The 15,270-nt window shown below is 39.1% G+C and overlaps 1 protein-coding gene across 1 annotated transcript in view; it reads left to right on the top strand.

The window, feature by feature from the left end:
- The first annotated feature begins 229 nt into the window (after positions 1–229).
- LOC100518090 overlaps positions 230–15,270 on the top strand; it is a 28,131-nt gene continuing 13,090 nt past the window's right edge. Inside the window, exons 1-3 of the mRNA XM_021081352.1 lie at positions 230–235; positions 13,147–13,209; positions 13,685–13,772. Of these exons, the coding sequence (XP_020937011.1) occupies positions 230–235; positions 13,147–13,209; positions 13,685–13,772 (157 nt within the window). The remainder of the gene's footprint in view (positions 236–13,146; positions 13,210–13,684; positions 13,773–15,270) is intronic.

The following is a 15,270-nucleotide window of genomic DNA, read 5'->3' as shown; positions in this document are numbered from 1 at the left end:
AGCTCCCATATGAAATTGGGGTTCAATATTTTGTTGATAAGTTCATAAGGGAATACTTTGTTAATCACAGAGGAATCTAAAGGAAAGAACAGTTGTTTAAGGTGAAGATACAGAATACAAACCATGAACATGAGGGATGGGGTTTGTCTTAAAAGGGCAAGGGAAGGGTTGAAATGTGTTGAAAATGGCGAGCTCCCATTGTGGTTCATCAGATTAAGAAACCGACATAATGTCGGTGAGGATGCGGGTTTGATCCCTGGCCTCAGTCAGTGGATTAAGGATCTGGCTTGCCACAAGCTGCAGCCTAGGCCCTAGCTCAGATCCGGTGTTGCCATGGCTGGGACATAAGCTGTATCTGCAGCTCCAATTCAACCCCTAACTGGGAACTTCCGTATGTCACAGATGCAACTGTAAGAAGAAAAGTGTGGATAATAGGAAAGGATCATCCTGTGAGGAAGAAAGATCTAGGGATGGGTTATAATGGCTTGGCTTAGAATGTTTACTGACAATAGACCAGACCATCACTAGTAAAAACTGGAAGACCATTGACTTGAGCCATAGACAAAACATACAGCCAGCATAATTGTGAGTCCTTGATCCTATGAAATCTCAAGGGGCAACAGAATCAGCGTCCTCAAGGGATAAGAGCAGAATAATTTCACTTCTTAGGAAGCAAATGTATTTTTCTCATGTAAATGATAGAAAATTGTTTTTTTTTCTAATAAAAATGTAAAGAAGTTAATGACAGGAATCCAATGAATAGAGTTTTCAGTTGAAGCCAAAGCTAATGCTTTTAAAAGTAATATCACAAGCTGCATGAGGAGGTTGAAATTCCAGACACTGACTGAAGTACACAACATGCATTTGCATGCTTCATCCCCTAAAATGGGTACATTTACACCTCACCCCATGGGATGCATATGTTGGTTGATACAGCTTCCAAATGCAGGCCAAATTCTTCTCCTGGTATTGTTGACTGCTGCATTTTTCTGTATAATGGTCTTTATTTTCAACCAATTCAATATTCTTTAATGACAACAGGTAACCTAAAGGCATTTATCATATTTGTTTAATTTTAGGGTCTATTAGATAATAGTTTACCACCAAAATGTTTAAAAAATACTTGGTAACTGTGTGAAGGTGGATATTACTTTTGAGCATGTTTCAAGTTATTTCTATGTATTAATGCACAGATTTATAAGAAAAGAATTAGATTCCTCTTTGTATCCCTGAAAATTTTCAGGTTTAGCAATTCATTAGGAACATTACAACTAATTCTAATTAAAGCATATTAAGGAATAAAATTTGTTTAAATATGTATACCAGTGTATTCTTGCAGTAAAACTTATAAAAAGCATGTCTTTAATGTCAGAATCTGCAAAACACAAGAGATTTAATTTTTCCCTAACCTATTTCACTGTTAGTGGATTGGACTTTATATTTAAATAATTGAAGCCTAAAACCTTTTTTTTTCTGTCTTAGCATAATATTTCCTTGATGACTTAATTTGCAATAATTATGAAAGGAAATTATATATTTTGTTGAAAGATTTGATAAGATGATAATTTAATTTGAGGATTAGACAGTAGGGTATTTAAAAAGTGAGCCCTTACTTGGATCAAATTAAGCTTGGCAATGCAAGATTTTTAAAAAATCTTGAAGCTCATTTCAACTTTGGAGGACACGATCTTGAGGCTGGAGAATAAGAAGTCTCCCCCAGACCATAATTGCCATCAAGTGTTTTAACAAGCTGTGTTATATAAGATATTACAGAAAAAATACCCTATTCAAAATGAACAAAACTCAGCACATAAAGGGCAGTTGATATTCAAGGTGTTAAAAAGTCACAATATTCATGATAATTTGTTTTTTTTTGCTAAAAGAAAATGTTTTTCACATGCACTGATAAAAATCAAATGATTGTTAAGGCATAGAGCTTATGAAATAAGCTCTGACCATAAACAGTGATGAAGGCAAGAAGGAAAAGAGGCAGCTTCCTTGAAAAATATAAGATAAAATATCTGTTCTTCATTTAGTAAAGAGTCTCAAGAATTTGAAAACCCATATTTTGGTATGACTGTACTTGGCTCCTAGTACTTCCAAAGTATAAATATGAATTGTCTCTGAAACAGCAATGTTAAGGATTAAAATGAAGGTCCCTAAGAGGCTAGGAATAAGAAAGAGAGCTAAGTATGATAGCCAGCTACCTTTGACACTTGAGGGAGGCATTCCTGAAAAAGTACTGGATTTAAAAAAGCTTATCAAAAGCAATTTTCCATAAGAAAAAATGGCAAAGGACTTCATTCAGATAATTTTCAAGATGCCAGCCACTACACCTGACTATGTGCTAGCCTGTGAGCTGTGATGAAGTGTTGCTGGAGTCATCTTTGCATCTGCCTTCTGTCCAAGGAACAACTGGTACTCTGAGCAGAGAGGACCTACTCACAAACTACCCCCAGCTTCCTTCCATACTCACCTTCTCCCCGGAGAATGCTAGTGATTAAAAGCAACTTCAGTGGATGGCTTGCACAGACTTTGGCCATCAGAATTTCTCATGAACCAGAATGAGGCTGTGTTGACAAGATGTAAGAAAATCCTGGGTCTGCTGCTGATGACCATAAAGAGCTCTTCTAGGCATAAGGTGAAGTGAAGCCATGTAGGTTGTGATGCTGCATTTTATCACTCACTGGTGATGACTAGTTACCATCCCTCAGTGTCACTTAATACCTTGTCTTTTGAGATGCAGCCTATGATTACAGCATTTAAAACACTGTTATTCTAAGCACTGTGTAGCAGTGCTATTCTAGCTGGGACCTAGCAGTAAGCAACATGGTTAAATCTTACTTTCAAAATTATATAGGAAATACTGACAAAGAGATAAGCAAATAAACATGTAATATACAATAAATTCTTTGTAAAGCTATAAAGAAAAATAAAGAGAAAATTTGATGGTAATTACTGCATTAGATAAAGTGGTTACGGAAGCCTCATAAATAACTATTTTATGGGTAACGTAAAAGAAATTCCAAATGCATAAGTCAGAGTGAGGGGAGGATATAGTAAGTGTGGCTAGAGTCTGTGTTGTTTGGAGAAGAAATCATTTCCCACTAAAATCTCTCTCAAATCCATCTATATTTCTCCAGACTGGTGATCTAATGCCCCATCACTTCTCAGAGCATATATATATATATATATATATATATATATATATATATATATATATATTTATTATTATTATTATTATTATTTTTGTCTTTTTGCCATTTCTTGGGCCACTCCCATGGCATATGGAGTTTCCCAGGCTAGGGGTCTAATCGGAGGTGTAGCTGCCAGCCTACACCAGAGCCACAGCAACACAGGATCTGAGCCACATCTGCGACCTACACCACAGCTCATGGCAACACTGGGTCCTTAACCCCCTGAGCAAGGGCAGGGATCAAACCCACAACCTCATGGTTCCTAGTCGGATTTGTTAACCACTGCACCACGATGGGAACTCCCTCAGAGCATATTTTAATCTTGATTCCTCTCCTTGCCATAATGCACACCAATGTTTTTTACAAAATTTTGTCTTGTAACTTTGTGCCTTAACTCATAAAATTCACTCTGCCTGAACTGTTTTATCCGTCTGTCTTTCCCTTTACATTTGAAAGATTAACAGATTTATATCTCTTTACATTTCATTCAGCTGAGCATTTTCACACTTTATTTTTATCACATTTTTTTCTTACTGTTATTTCCTCACTACAATTTTTTTCCTACTGTACAGCGTAGTGACCCAGTTACAATACATGCTTACATTCTTTTTTCTCTCATTATCATGCTCCGTCATAAGTGACTAGACATAGTTCTCAATGTTAACAGCAAGCTCTTTATTTTGTTCATCACATTTTCAAAAATTATTTCCCCAACACAATTTTTTTTCACTGTACAGCATGGGGACCCAGTTACAAATACTTGTATATGTATTTTTTCTCCCATTATTATGCTCCATCATAAGTATCTAGACATAGTTCTCAGTGCTACACAACAGGATCTCATTGCTAATCCACTCCAAAAGCAATAGTTTGCATCCATTAACCCCAAGCTCCCAATCCATACCACTTCCCTCCCCCTTGGCAACCACAAGTCTATTCTCCAAGACCATGATTTTCTTTTCTGTTGAAATGTTCATTTGTGCTGTATATTAGATACCAGATATAAGTGATATCATATGGTATTTGTCTTTCTCTTTCTAACTTACTTCACTCAGTATGAGTCTCTAGTTCCATCCATGTTGCTGCAAATGACATTATTTCATTCTTTTTTATGGCTGAGTAGTATTGTATTGTGTATATATATATCACATTTTCCTAATCCAATCACCTGTTAATGGGTATTTGGGTTGTTTCCATGTCTTGGCTATTGTGAATAGAGCTGCAATGAACATGTGGGTGCATGTGTCTTTTTTAAGGAAAGTTTTGTCTGGACATATGCTCAAGAGTAGGATGGCTGGATCATATGGTAGTTCTAGGTATACTTTTCTAAGATACCTTCATACTGTTCTCCTTAGTGATTGTACCAGCTTACATTCCCACCAACAGTGCAGGAGGGTTACCTTTTCTCCACAACCCCTCCAGCACTTTTTATTTGTGGATTTCTTAATGATGGCCATTCTGAATGGTGTGAGGTGGCATCTCATGGTAGTTTTGATTTGCATTTTTCTTATAATCAGGGGTGTTGAGCATTTTTGCATGTGCTTGTTGTCCATCTGTACATCTTCCTTGGCAAAATGTCTATTCAGGTCTTTTGCCCATTTTTCCATTGGGTTGTTGGTTTTTTTGCTGTTGAGTTGTATAAGTCATTTGTACATTTTAGAGATTAAGCCCTTGTCCACTGCATCATTTGAAACTATTTTCTCCCTTTCCATAAATTGTTTTTTTGTTTTCTATTTGGTTTCATTTGCTGTGAAAAAGCTTGTCAGTTTGCTTAGGTCCCACTGGTTTATTTTTGCTTTTATTTCTGTTGCTTTGGGAGACTGACCTGAGAAAACATTTGTAAGGCTGACATCAGAGAATGTTTTGCCTATATTCTCTTTCAGGAGTTTGATGGTGTCTTGTCTTCTATTTAAGTCTTTCAGCCATTTTGAGTTTATTTTTGTGCAGGGTGTGAGGGTGTGTTCTAGTTTAATTGATTTGGATGTAGCTGTTCAGCTTTCCCAGCAATTCTTGCTGACTAGACTGTCTTTTTCCCATTTTATGTGCTTGCCTCTTTTGTCAAAGGATAATTGACCATAGGTGTTGGGGTTTATTTCTGGGTTCTCTCTTCTCTTCCATTGGTCTGTCTGTCTGTCTGTTTTGATACCAGTACCACACTGTCTTGATGACTTTGGCTTTGTAATATTGCTTGAGGTCTGGGAGAGTTATGCCTCCTGCTTGGTTTTTGTTTCTCAGGATTGCTTTGGCAATTCTGGGTCTTTTGTGGTTGTATATACATTTTTGAATTGTTTAAAGAAGATGTAAAGAAATGGAAAGATACTCCATGCTCCTGGGTTGGAAAAATTAATATTGTAAAATTGGCCATACTACCCAAATGCAGATTAATATTGTGAAATTGGCCATACTACCCAAATACAGATTCAATGCAATCCCTATCAAATTACTCATGACATTTTTCTTTTTCACACTTTAAAAAGTCAGTCTTAAAGATGAAAGATTCCAATTGACATCTTTTGGTTTGTCTTCCCAGTTTCCCTTTTCCATTCCCTCCTGTGGGAAATATCTCTTTTCCCATTTGTGAACTTTGCCTTCCCCCAACCCCACATGATTCTGGGGGATCTGTTAACACCAAAGTGATTTCCCACTCCAGAGTATAAGGGTATTTGCCAGGCTATCCTTAAAGAGATCCCCTTATCTCCCTGAAGTCAGTGATTGTCCCAAGAAAAGGCATCAGGTCCATGGATGGGCAGTCAAAATACTTTGTGACTTTTTTACCAAAATGCTAAGGAAAATGTTATAAAAAGGAGCTAACACCAGAAAACAGAATGAAAAGATGGAGAGCAAATGACACAGTCCTGATAAAATTGTATCAGTCTGTGCACCTAGCCTTTTTTGAAACTAGTCATTCCTTACAATCTAGAGTTATATTAGGAAAATCAAAAACTAAAACATAGCAATTTGATGGTCTTAAGAATTAAATTTAAAATTGAACTTACTAACTAATATTTTGGTCCCATATTTTCACCAGCCATACAGCTAAGACCTTAGGTTGTGACTCTGATTCCTTATCTGTATTCCTCAATGGACTTTAAAATGTGGAAGGAGGAGGGTAATGTTTGCTAGTTTGCTGTAACATTCCCAGTGACAACTAAAGTATCTTTCACATTGAGTCATTTATAAAAATCTGAAGCAAAGCACAACAGTCTTTCTTGTATTTTACATGTCACTTGGTATTATAACCCTGAGGTGGACATCTGTGAATCTCTGTTGAGGTTTTTTACTCTTCTTTTTTCCTTTTATTTCATGGACTTATTTCCTCCCCTTCTGATGATCCCTGTAACCACATATTTTAGGAACAGAAAGTTATTCTGTCATAACTATAGAAATAGTTAGGAAAGTCTTAATACTCATTGGAGATTTCTAGTCACTTTATGATGTGTCGTTAAGAGGAACTTTCTGGTTATTTAGGTCACAACTGAAAAAATAACACAGAAGAATCTAGTGACTTTCACCCATGGCTTCTGATGCTTTTGTTAAGTACCAATTCTCTACATTAAATATATTTTTGCCTGAAATACCTAAAATAGGTTGTTGTTTCTTCACACAACTGTGACTGAAATAGACTAGAGCACCAAAGTGTTTCCAGGAACAGGAACACCAGAAATGGCAGATAAGGGTGGTTTTGCTTCTGCAGGTTGTTTTGGAAGGTCCTAAGTGGAAAGTACTGGATTTCTGTGGCTTGGAATAGCAAGTAACTCCTTAGATTGTCAAGTGTGTCTGAACAAAGTGCCCTTTGAAGGCAAGGCTTAGGGAGACTAACTCAACTATCGTTTGGATGTTAACCCCTTCCTTGTCAGAGATATGATTGACAAATATTTTCTCTGATTCCTTAGATTGAGTTTTCATTTTTTAGATTGTTTCCTTTGCAATGCATACCTTTTAAGTTTGAGGTAGTCTCACTTATTTAATTTTGTTGTATTTGCTTTAGTTGTTGAATCTAAAAAGTCATTGCCAAGATCTTTGTCAAAGAATGTGCCTCCAATGTTTTCTTTTAGGAATTTTATGATTTGGGATCTGTGTTTAAATATGTCATCCATTTTGAATTGATTTTTGAGTATGACATAAGAAAGAGGTCTAGGTTCACTTGTGCATGTGTCCATTTTCCCCAACATAATTATTTGTGAGACTATCCTTTTTGTGTTATATTCTTTCCTCCTTTGCCATAAATTAATTGATCATTGATATGTGGATTTATTTGAGGGTTTTCTCTTCTATTCCATTAATCTCTCTCTGTTTTTATGTCAATACTATATTGTTTTGATTGCTTTAGCTTTGTAATATAATTTTAAGTCAAAGAGCATGAAGTATTCAGCTTCTTTTATCTTTCTCAAGACCATCTTAGCTATTTGGGTTGTTTTTGGTTCTGTACACATTATAGGATTGTTTGCTCTATTTCTATGAAAAAATACCATTGGAATTTTGATAGGGATTTCATTGAATCTGTATATTGCTCTGGGTAACATGGGTGTTTTAACAATATTTGCACTTAATCCATGAGCACAGAATATCTATTAATTACTTTTTAACTTTCTCAATTTCTTTCATTATTGTCTTACAGTTTACAGTATAAAGATCTCTTACTTTTCTTTGCTAAATTTACTCCTAGGTATTTTATTCATTTGATGCAATTATAATTTATCATCTAAAGCTCTGGCCACATTTTTTGCTGATATTACCTCTTTTCTATTGAATAGACCTTCCAGCTGTTAGAGAGACCACCGTTTATCAAGGGAGGGTGATCAGATATTGATCATGCAACTCTATGCAAAACACTCTAATAAGTGACCTTTGGGAGTTCCTGTCATGGTACAGTGGGAAATGAATCTGAATAGTATCCATGAGGATGTGGGTTGAATCCCTGGCCTTGCTCAGTGGGTCAGGGATCTGGCATTACCATGAACTGTGGTGTAGGTCACAGACATGGCTTGGATTCCATGTTGCTGTTGCTGTGAAGCAGGCCAGTAGCTGTAACCCTAATTTCAACCCCTAGCCTGGGAACGTCCATATGCCATGAGTGTGGTTCTAAAGAAAATAATAATTAAAAATAAATAGATCTTCTTTATCAAGATATAGCTTCAAATCTATATATATCTATATATACACACACATACATACATATGTATATAAACTAAATATATTAGGTAAGTTAGGTAGGTAATTAAATAAAATACTATCATTTGATTTTCTTTATTCTGGTAAGATAAATGCAGTTTTTTCTATCAATTTGATCGAGTTATTTTGTGAATTTCTACTTTGGAAAGTTATATTTCTACTTAAGAAAGTCATAAAGTTTTTTATATGCCCTGAGATGCACTTCCTGTATTCTTATTGCCTCCTACCATATTGAATTCTCTTAAAATTACTACAGTGGACCATGACCACAAAAGAGAATAAAGTGCTATGCAATAGTGAATTATTTTATGTAGATGTTCTGTTTCTTATAAAGATTTGTTCTGATTTTACATCTTATAAAAATGGTAAAGGACAAACTCACAGACTGTCTGAGAAAAAGCATAGTGTTTGCTAGTCAAGAAGGGAAAACAAGTTCTCATTACATTCAACATTTTCTATGGAATGTTCCATAAAGATGTTAAAGACTTCAACCAACCATATTACATATGAAGGCCACATAATTGAAATATGTCAGTCAAGGAATTAACTCTAAACACAATATCAAAATACAGTATAAGAAATATTTTTGAGATTTTTGAGTGTTACTGTTGCTACCATTGTCACTGTTGTTACAACACCTACTAGGTAGAGAGGTCATGTGTTGAGCACCTAATATGCACTGGAAGTGTAATTAGCATTCATACAAAAGCATCATGTATTCCTCAGAACATGTATGAAAATAAGTGGCATGGTTAATTCAATTTTATTTATAAAATGCTCATGCATAAAGGCATTAAATAGTTTATACAATATCACACAGTATAAAAATTTTTAGATTTAAAACTGAGACCAAGACCTCTCACAGCCAGCAAATTATATTATATAGGACATATGTTCACCGTATTATTTCCTAATGCCAACTTTGTACTCTCTAGACCAGAGAAAAGACAAAGGGAATGCACCCACACTGCTCCCACTGAAGCAGGTGAAACTGGATGCCTCCCCAGGAATGGACATTCCAGGGGGAACATGGAATTCTGAATGTAGCTGTTAAAACTGAAACCAAATATTGGGGGTCTATTAGAGTGTTATAAAGCAAGGAAACTGGGATTTACTGGCGGGATTTCCTTGGGTTGATGTGGACAGGATCACGGGCTCTTTGGGTTTTTCCAGGTGTTTGATGAAAAGGAACAGTGTGATCACTGAGTGGAATGAACATGTGGTCACTGATGGAACGAGGTTCAGTCTGGGGATCCTCAAGGAGCAATCTGGGTGGGGTTGCCTGCCTCTTGAGCATGAATGTGGCTTTCAAATGGATGTGGGACACTGTTGCCTTCTTCTCCAAGCATCTAGAGATGGATGAGGTGTCGATAGAGCAGAATTTTGGTGAGGACTTGATCCCTGCCCATCCTTAGGCAGCCCTTCATACAGGCTGCTCAGAGGGGTACTCAAATCAATTATTGGTAGACTCGACACCCAGACTTACTTGCCTCTACGCCCGGGGTTGGTCCATTGAAAGGAAGCTGGTCCTTGGCAAAGCCATCATGTGGAGTTTGGTTTAGAATGTTCTGAGCTCTGGGTCAAGTGGTCATTGGGAAGCTCCTCTGGACAAAGACAGCGGACAGGAAGAAGATTCTGGGAGAACAAGAGCAGTTAGAATCCCTAGGTCCTTCAGAGGGGCTTTGTTTGGGAGAAATGTTTATATTGTGGATCAGGGGGAAAAAGATGGGGATCAAAGGCAGAGTGAGGGTGTGGGCTTTTCTCTAAGATCAGGCAGTTCCTCTGGGACATCAGAACTCACCCACAGAAACCATGGGGCAGGAGGGGTTGAGAGAGACTGAGGGGAGCTCCTGATTCAGGTGTCCAGGGCATGATCTCAGAACCCTGGGCAAGGATTTCTGTCCTCAGGAAACCAGGTCCATTCCTGCCACATATCTGTCACTGAACATTGTTGTGACTCTTGGAAAGTCACTTCATCCCTCTAGATGTAAGTGCCCCCCACTGTACTCTGTGGGTTATAACCCCTGTTTGCACTTCCTCCCCTTCAACTGGACTGGGTATCAGAGGAGGTGAAAATAGATGCTGTCCATGAGCTGCGAAGCATCATTCCCATGAAGATGCTGGGGCATAAGCTTCCACCCTTCCTGACCTGAGGCATCCATTTACCCTCTCTGGTTTCAACCACCACTGAATGTCTAGCTTACTCTTGCCATCACTCAAGGCTGAACACATACGGAGCATTGATGGAGCACCCATCCTTCAATTTTCTAAAATGTTACCCGTACTGCCTGAAGTGGTCCTCATGACGTAATACTAAAAGTTGGCCAGATTACCATTTCTACATCTTAGGACAGGGCATTGAGGCACCTAGGGATCTACAACCCTTTCCCAAGTTCATGATTCTTCTAAATGTGTTTGAACCAGACCATTAGGCACAATCACTGTGCTTTCCTGTGTTTCTAGAAGGTCTCAGTTAAACAAAGGTATTTGTTCGTAAATCCTGTCTATTAGTTGTTTTAAACTGCTCAATCTTCTATGACTGTTTTGATCCAGGAAGCTCTTTTGGGCAGCTGGTGAGCCAGGGGACCAAATGATTAAATGGAATTAATGAGTACTAATTTCCCTATTTTCTGACAGCAAGTTGTCAACAGTTCTCTCTGTGGTAATACATTTTGTAGGATCCTGCTTCCAGATTAAAAGTAGCCAGCCTCCGAGGTCACAAGGATGAAACTCTGGTTGACGCAAAAACGTACACTCCTGCACCACAAGTAGGTGCACCCTACAATTGAGTCAGTTGAATGTACTGTTTAGATTTTCTCATTAAGTTCCTGCAAAAATAATTTTTCTTTAGTGTCCTCTATTTAAGAACGTACTATGAAAAATTATGTGATGTCTTTTTTGTATGTGTGCGTCCAAGTTGAGTCCTGTTTAATCAGTTGGTACTGTTATCACTGTGGAAATAAAAATACATTGAAATCTCAACAGCTGGTTGATGTTTAAGAGTGAATATGATCTCTAGCTAGGGTGTAGATGCTAGCTGGTTTTTGGACATTAGCTAATGTGCCTCCTCAGGAAAATGTGTTTCCAGTTTCATTCAATTATTGACATTTTTAGACTGGAATATATTGCAAAGAATTCAAAGAACACAGATGTTCCTAATCCTATCGCTCCAGTTTTAGCCATTGATAACATATAACATGCTTGTGGTACCTTTATTACAATTAGAAAAACAATATGGATACATTTTTATTAATGAAAAGTCCATAGTTTGCATTAAGATTCATACTTGGTTCTCTTACAAAAACTCTGCTATTTGACAAATGCACAATATTCCTGTCCCATTATACCACAGAGATCTAACTCTAATGCTCCCTGGCAGTTTCTCCCAAGAGTCAAAATGGCAGTACCCAAAGGCTGTGAATAATGTGTGATGAATGAGATGACTGGAAAAATAAATGGGAAGTAACCAAATGGAATAGTCTTAACCACAGTGTGGAGTTAAAGCTTGAATATCTAGAGTATGGTGGACCAAATAATACAAAACTATATTGTGGAGAGAAATAAGGCAGGCACAGCAAGACAAATATCATGTAATTCCACTTGTATAGGCAAATTCATATAGCAGAAGTAGAAATCACCAAGGCCTGGAGGCAAGATGAAGATGAATTGTGACCTAATGGGTATAGAGTCATGTTATGATGACAAAGATGTGGCTGAGCTAGCATTGATGGGTCTGAACATGTGGAAGTAAAAATGCTATGGAACTGTGTACTTAAAAATTATGCAAAGTTCTGTGTATCACACTAACGGAAGTAAAAATATCAAGCAGAAGAGATGCAGAGCAGAAGCAGGGATGTGAATATGTGGAGATAAAATGGTCTCGTACATTTCAAGAAGTGTGGGAATCATTGAGATTTAAAATGGGCTGGAGGAGTCATTGGACTCTGTCCTTGAAAATAGCATGATTATTTTTGTTATGTTTTTACTGCCACTGTGGCATATGGAAGTTCCCAGGCTAGGATTGACTCAGAGCTGTACCCCAGCCATGGCAACACCAGATCCAAGGCGCATCTGCACACTTTACTGCATCGTGCAGTAATGCTGTCTCCTTTACCCTCTGGGACGGCCTTTCATTCAGGGGACGGCCCTTTCATTCAGGGACCTGCACACATTTTGTGGACAATACTGGGAGAAAAATAGTGATGTGACTGGTAGTGATCATCTTTACTGACAGGATTTTGGTAATGTCACATATTCAGTATTTGATTTTCTTTAGGAGAAAGAGTTTGGGAATACATTTATTAGCATACTTTTCCTAGACTAGAAGTCAATCCTCCATGAAAGTTTAAACTCTAATTAAGTACAAAGACTTATGGAAGAGATGATAAATACAGTCACTACAATGTGGCTTTTTGGGAGCAGATAAACTGAGAAGTCACAAAGACAGTATCTATTTAGCAGAAATTTCAGACCAGCAGGAGGCATCTGGGTCTCTATGATTGAAACACAGCTTGCTTTGGAGTGGCTTTTCCCATTGATTAGGTTCCCCTTAGCTAGAAAACTGAAGGTCTGTTTTCATGTCTTTCCTGCTCTCCTCCTTCGCTTTCCTTCCTCCACTAAAGGGGCTGAACCTGCAGCAACTCAGTCCACACGTATTATCCTCTCACACCTGTACACTCCCTCCCCATATCTCACCAAAAAAAAAAAAAAAAAAACTCCCTGAGTGATTCCTCAGCATCATGGTCAGTGTCCCGATAATTCCTCTGTGTCCCTCTAGCTCCCCCCCAATGCATGGAGGAATGCCATTGAGGTAGAAGAAGAGGCTCTTCCCGACATTGAGGTGAGCTCCTCTTTCTTTATCTCAGATGAAAATGCAGCTTCATTTCTTTTTTCAGTCAAAGGCAGTTATAAAATTCAGACCATATACGTTATAGCTGATGTATACAGTTTCCTTGGTTGGGCATGTTGAGGGAAAATCAACTACAACAGAGACCTGATTCAATAAATCTTTCCCCCAATGTTAGCATCAAATAACTACTGTCCTAAGAGCAGGCCCTTTCCCCAGCAGAATATTTTCCTCCTTGAAGGAGGAAACTTTTATGATACCTGTTTCAAATTGGACCTGAGAAGTCTTCCAGGAAAAGCTAGATCCTTTCCCGCTGATGTCTTCTCAGGTTCCTTTGGGGACCATCGACTCAAGGACAGTTTCCCAGTTAGTTTTCTGAGGACAAAGAGGGAACAGAAGGCCTGTGAGCTCAGAGCACAGGAAGCTTAATTAGATCCTCACACTGTCCTTATTTTTGTTTTTTCTCTAGTTGCAGAGACAGAACATTGTCAAGAAAATTCATATATATTATGAGAGGGACACTCCACCGATGAACAATCAGGGTGAAGGAGAAAAAGGTGGGGCTCTCTTGCTGGCTTTGATGGGAGAGCCGCCAGATTCCGGGTTCCTGGTGGGAATGAGGGCTGGGTCTGTAGAGCAAGTGCCTGTTGCCTAGTGAGGAGCAGTGCCAAGTACTATGGTCCTGAAAGACACTACATCATTGGGTCTCTGGGCATGTGGGTGTCTAGGTGTGAGCCTAGGTGGTGTGATTGTGGATCTGCACGTGTGTGATGCGTGGTTCTTCAGGATGTATTTCCTGCTTACACAGACAGTACACCCACCACCTTTCTTTAGGAAAAATCCCATCACCTTTGCACATCACCTCTCCTGTCACACCTGCATCCTTCACCACAGCTGTTCCCAGTTGGCTTACCATTCCCGATGCTCAGGCAGAGATGGTGCCGAGACAGCTGGCCCAAGCTCTCGACCCCCTGAGTGGAGAAGCCAAAATGGGAACCAGGCGAGGGTCCCCATATGGATTCTCTGGACCCAAGACCAGCACCTGTCCCTCAGCCAGGGGAACATCAGTCATGGGGAAAGAAGTGGGTTTGGGGGGGGGTCTCTGCTCCCTGTCCATGCCTGGCAGTACCAGGGTCTCCAGAGGTCACAGACCTGCCCATTGTTATAAGGTGGCATATAGTGGTCACAGAACCCAGGCAGCTCTGGGTGGACTTTACAGTCACGTTGGCACAGACCTTGGTGGGAATGGCTCCTCCTCAGCTCACAGATTCTGAGAGGGCTGAGGCCCCCATGAGACAATGTAGGTCGTGCACACTTTGCGTAGAAAAGGAACCCTTTGAGACAAAACTATGATGTGATTGATAGCAGCTGATTTTTTTTTTTTTTTGTCTTTTTTTTTTGTCTTAGTTGTTGTTGCTATTTCTTGGGCCGCTCCCGCGGCATATGGAGGTTCCCAGGCTAGGGGTTGAATCGGAGCTGTAGCCACCGGCCTACGCCAGAGCCACAGCAACGCAAGATCCGAGCCGCGTCTGCGACCTACACCACAGCTCACGGCAACGCCGGATCCTTAACCCACTGAGCAAGGGCAGGGACCGAACCCGCAACCTCATGGTTCCTAGTCGGATTTGTTAACCACTGCACCACGACGGGAACTCCCAGCAGCTGATTTTTAATGTAGGATTTCAGTATAGCCAAATCTTCTACAGCTGATTTTCTGTAAGACCAGTGGTTTGTGAATCCATTTATTAGCATACTTTTCCCTACAATGGCAATCAGCCTTCAAGTGAAGTTTAAACTTTTTAAAAATGATTTTTCTTTTTTCCATTAGAGTTGATTTGCAGTGTTCTGTCCATTTCTACTGTAGGGCAAAGTGACCCAGGCACACACATAAACACATCCTTTTTCTCACAGTATCCTCCACCATGTTCCATTGTTAGTGACTATATGGTGTTCCCTTTGCTATGCAGCAGGATCTCATTGCTTATCCACTCCAGATGGAATAGTTTGCATCACTTAACCCCAGATTCCCAGGCCATCCTACTCCCTCCCCCTTCC

The sequence above is a fragment of the Sus scrofa genome, unplaced genomic scaffold (genome assembly GCF_000003025.6).
Source record: "Sus scrofa isolate TJ Tabasco breed Duroc unplaced genomic scaffold, Sscrofa11.1 Contig1431, whole genome shotgun sequence".
Taxonomy (NCBI): Eukaryota; Metazoa; Chordata; class Mammalia; order Artiodactyla; family Suidae; genus Sus; species Sus scrofa.
Note: the sequence above shows the minus strand (reverse complement) of the source record. Positions and strands in the feature narration are given on the sequence as shown.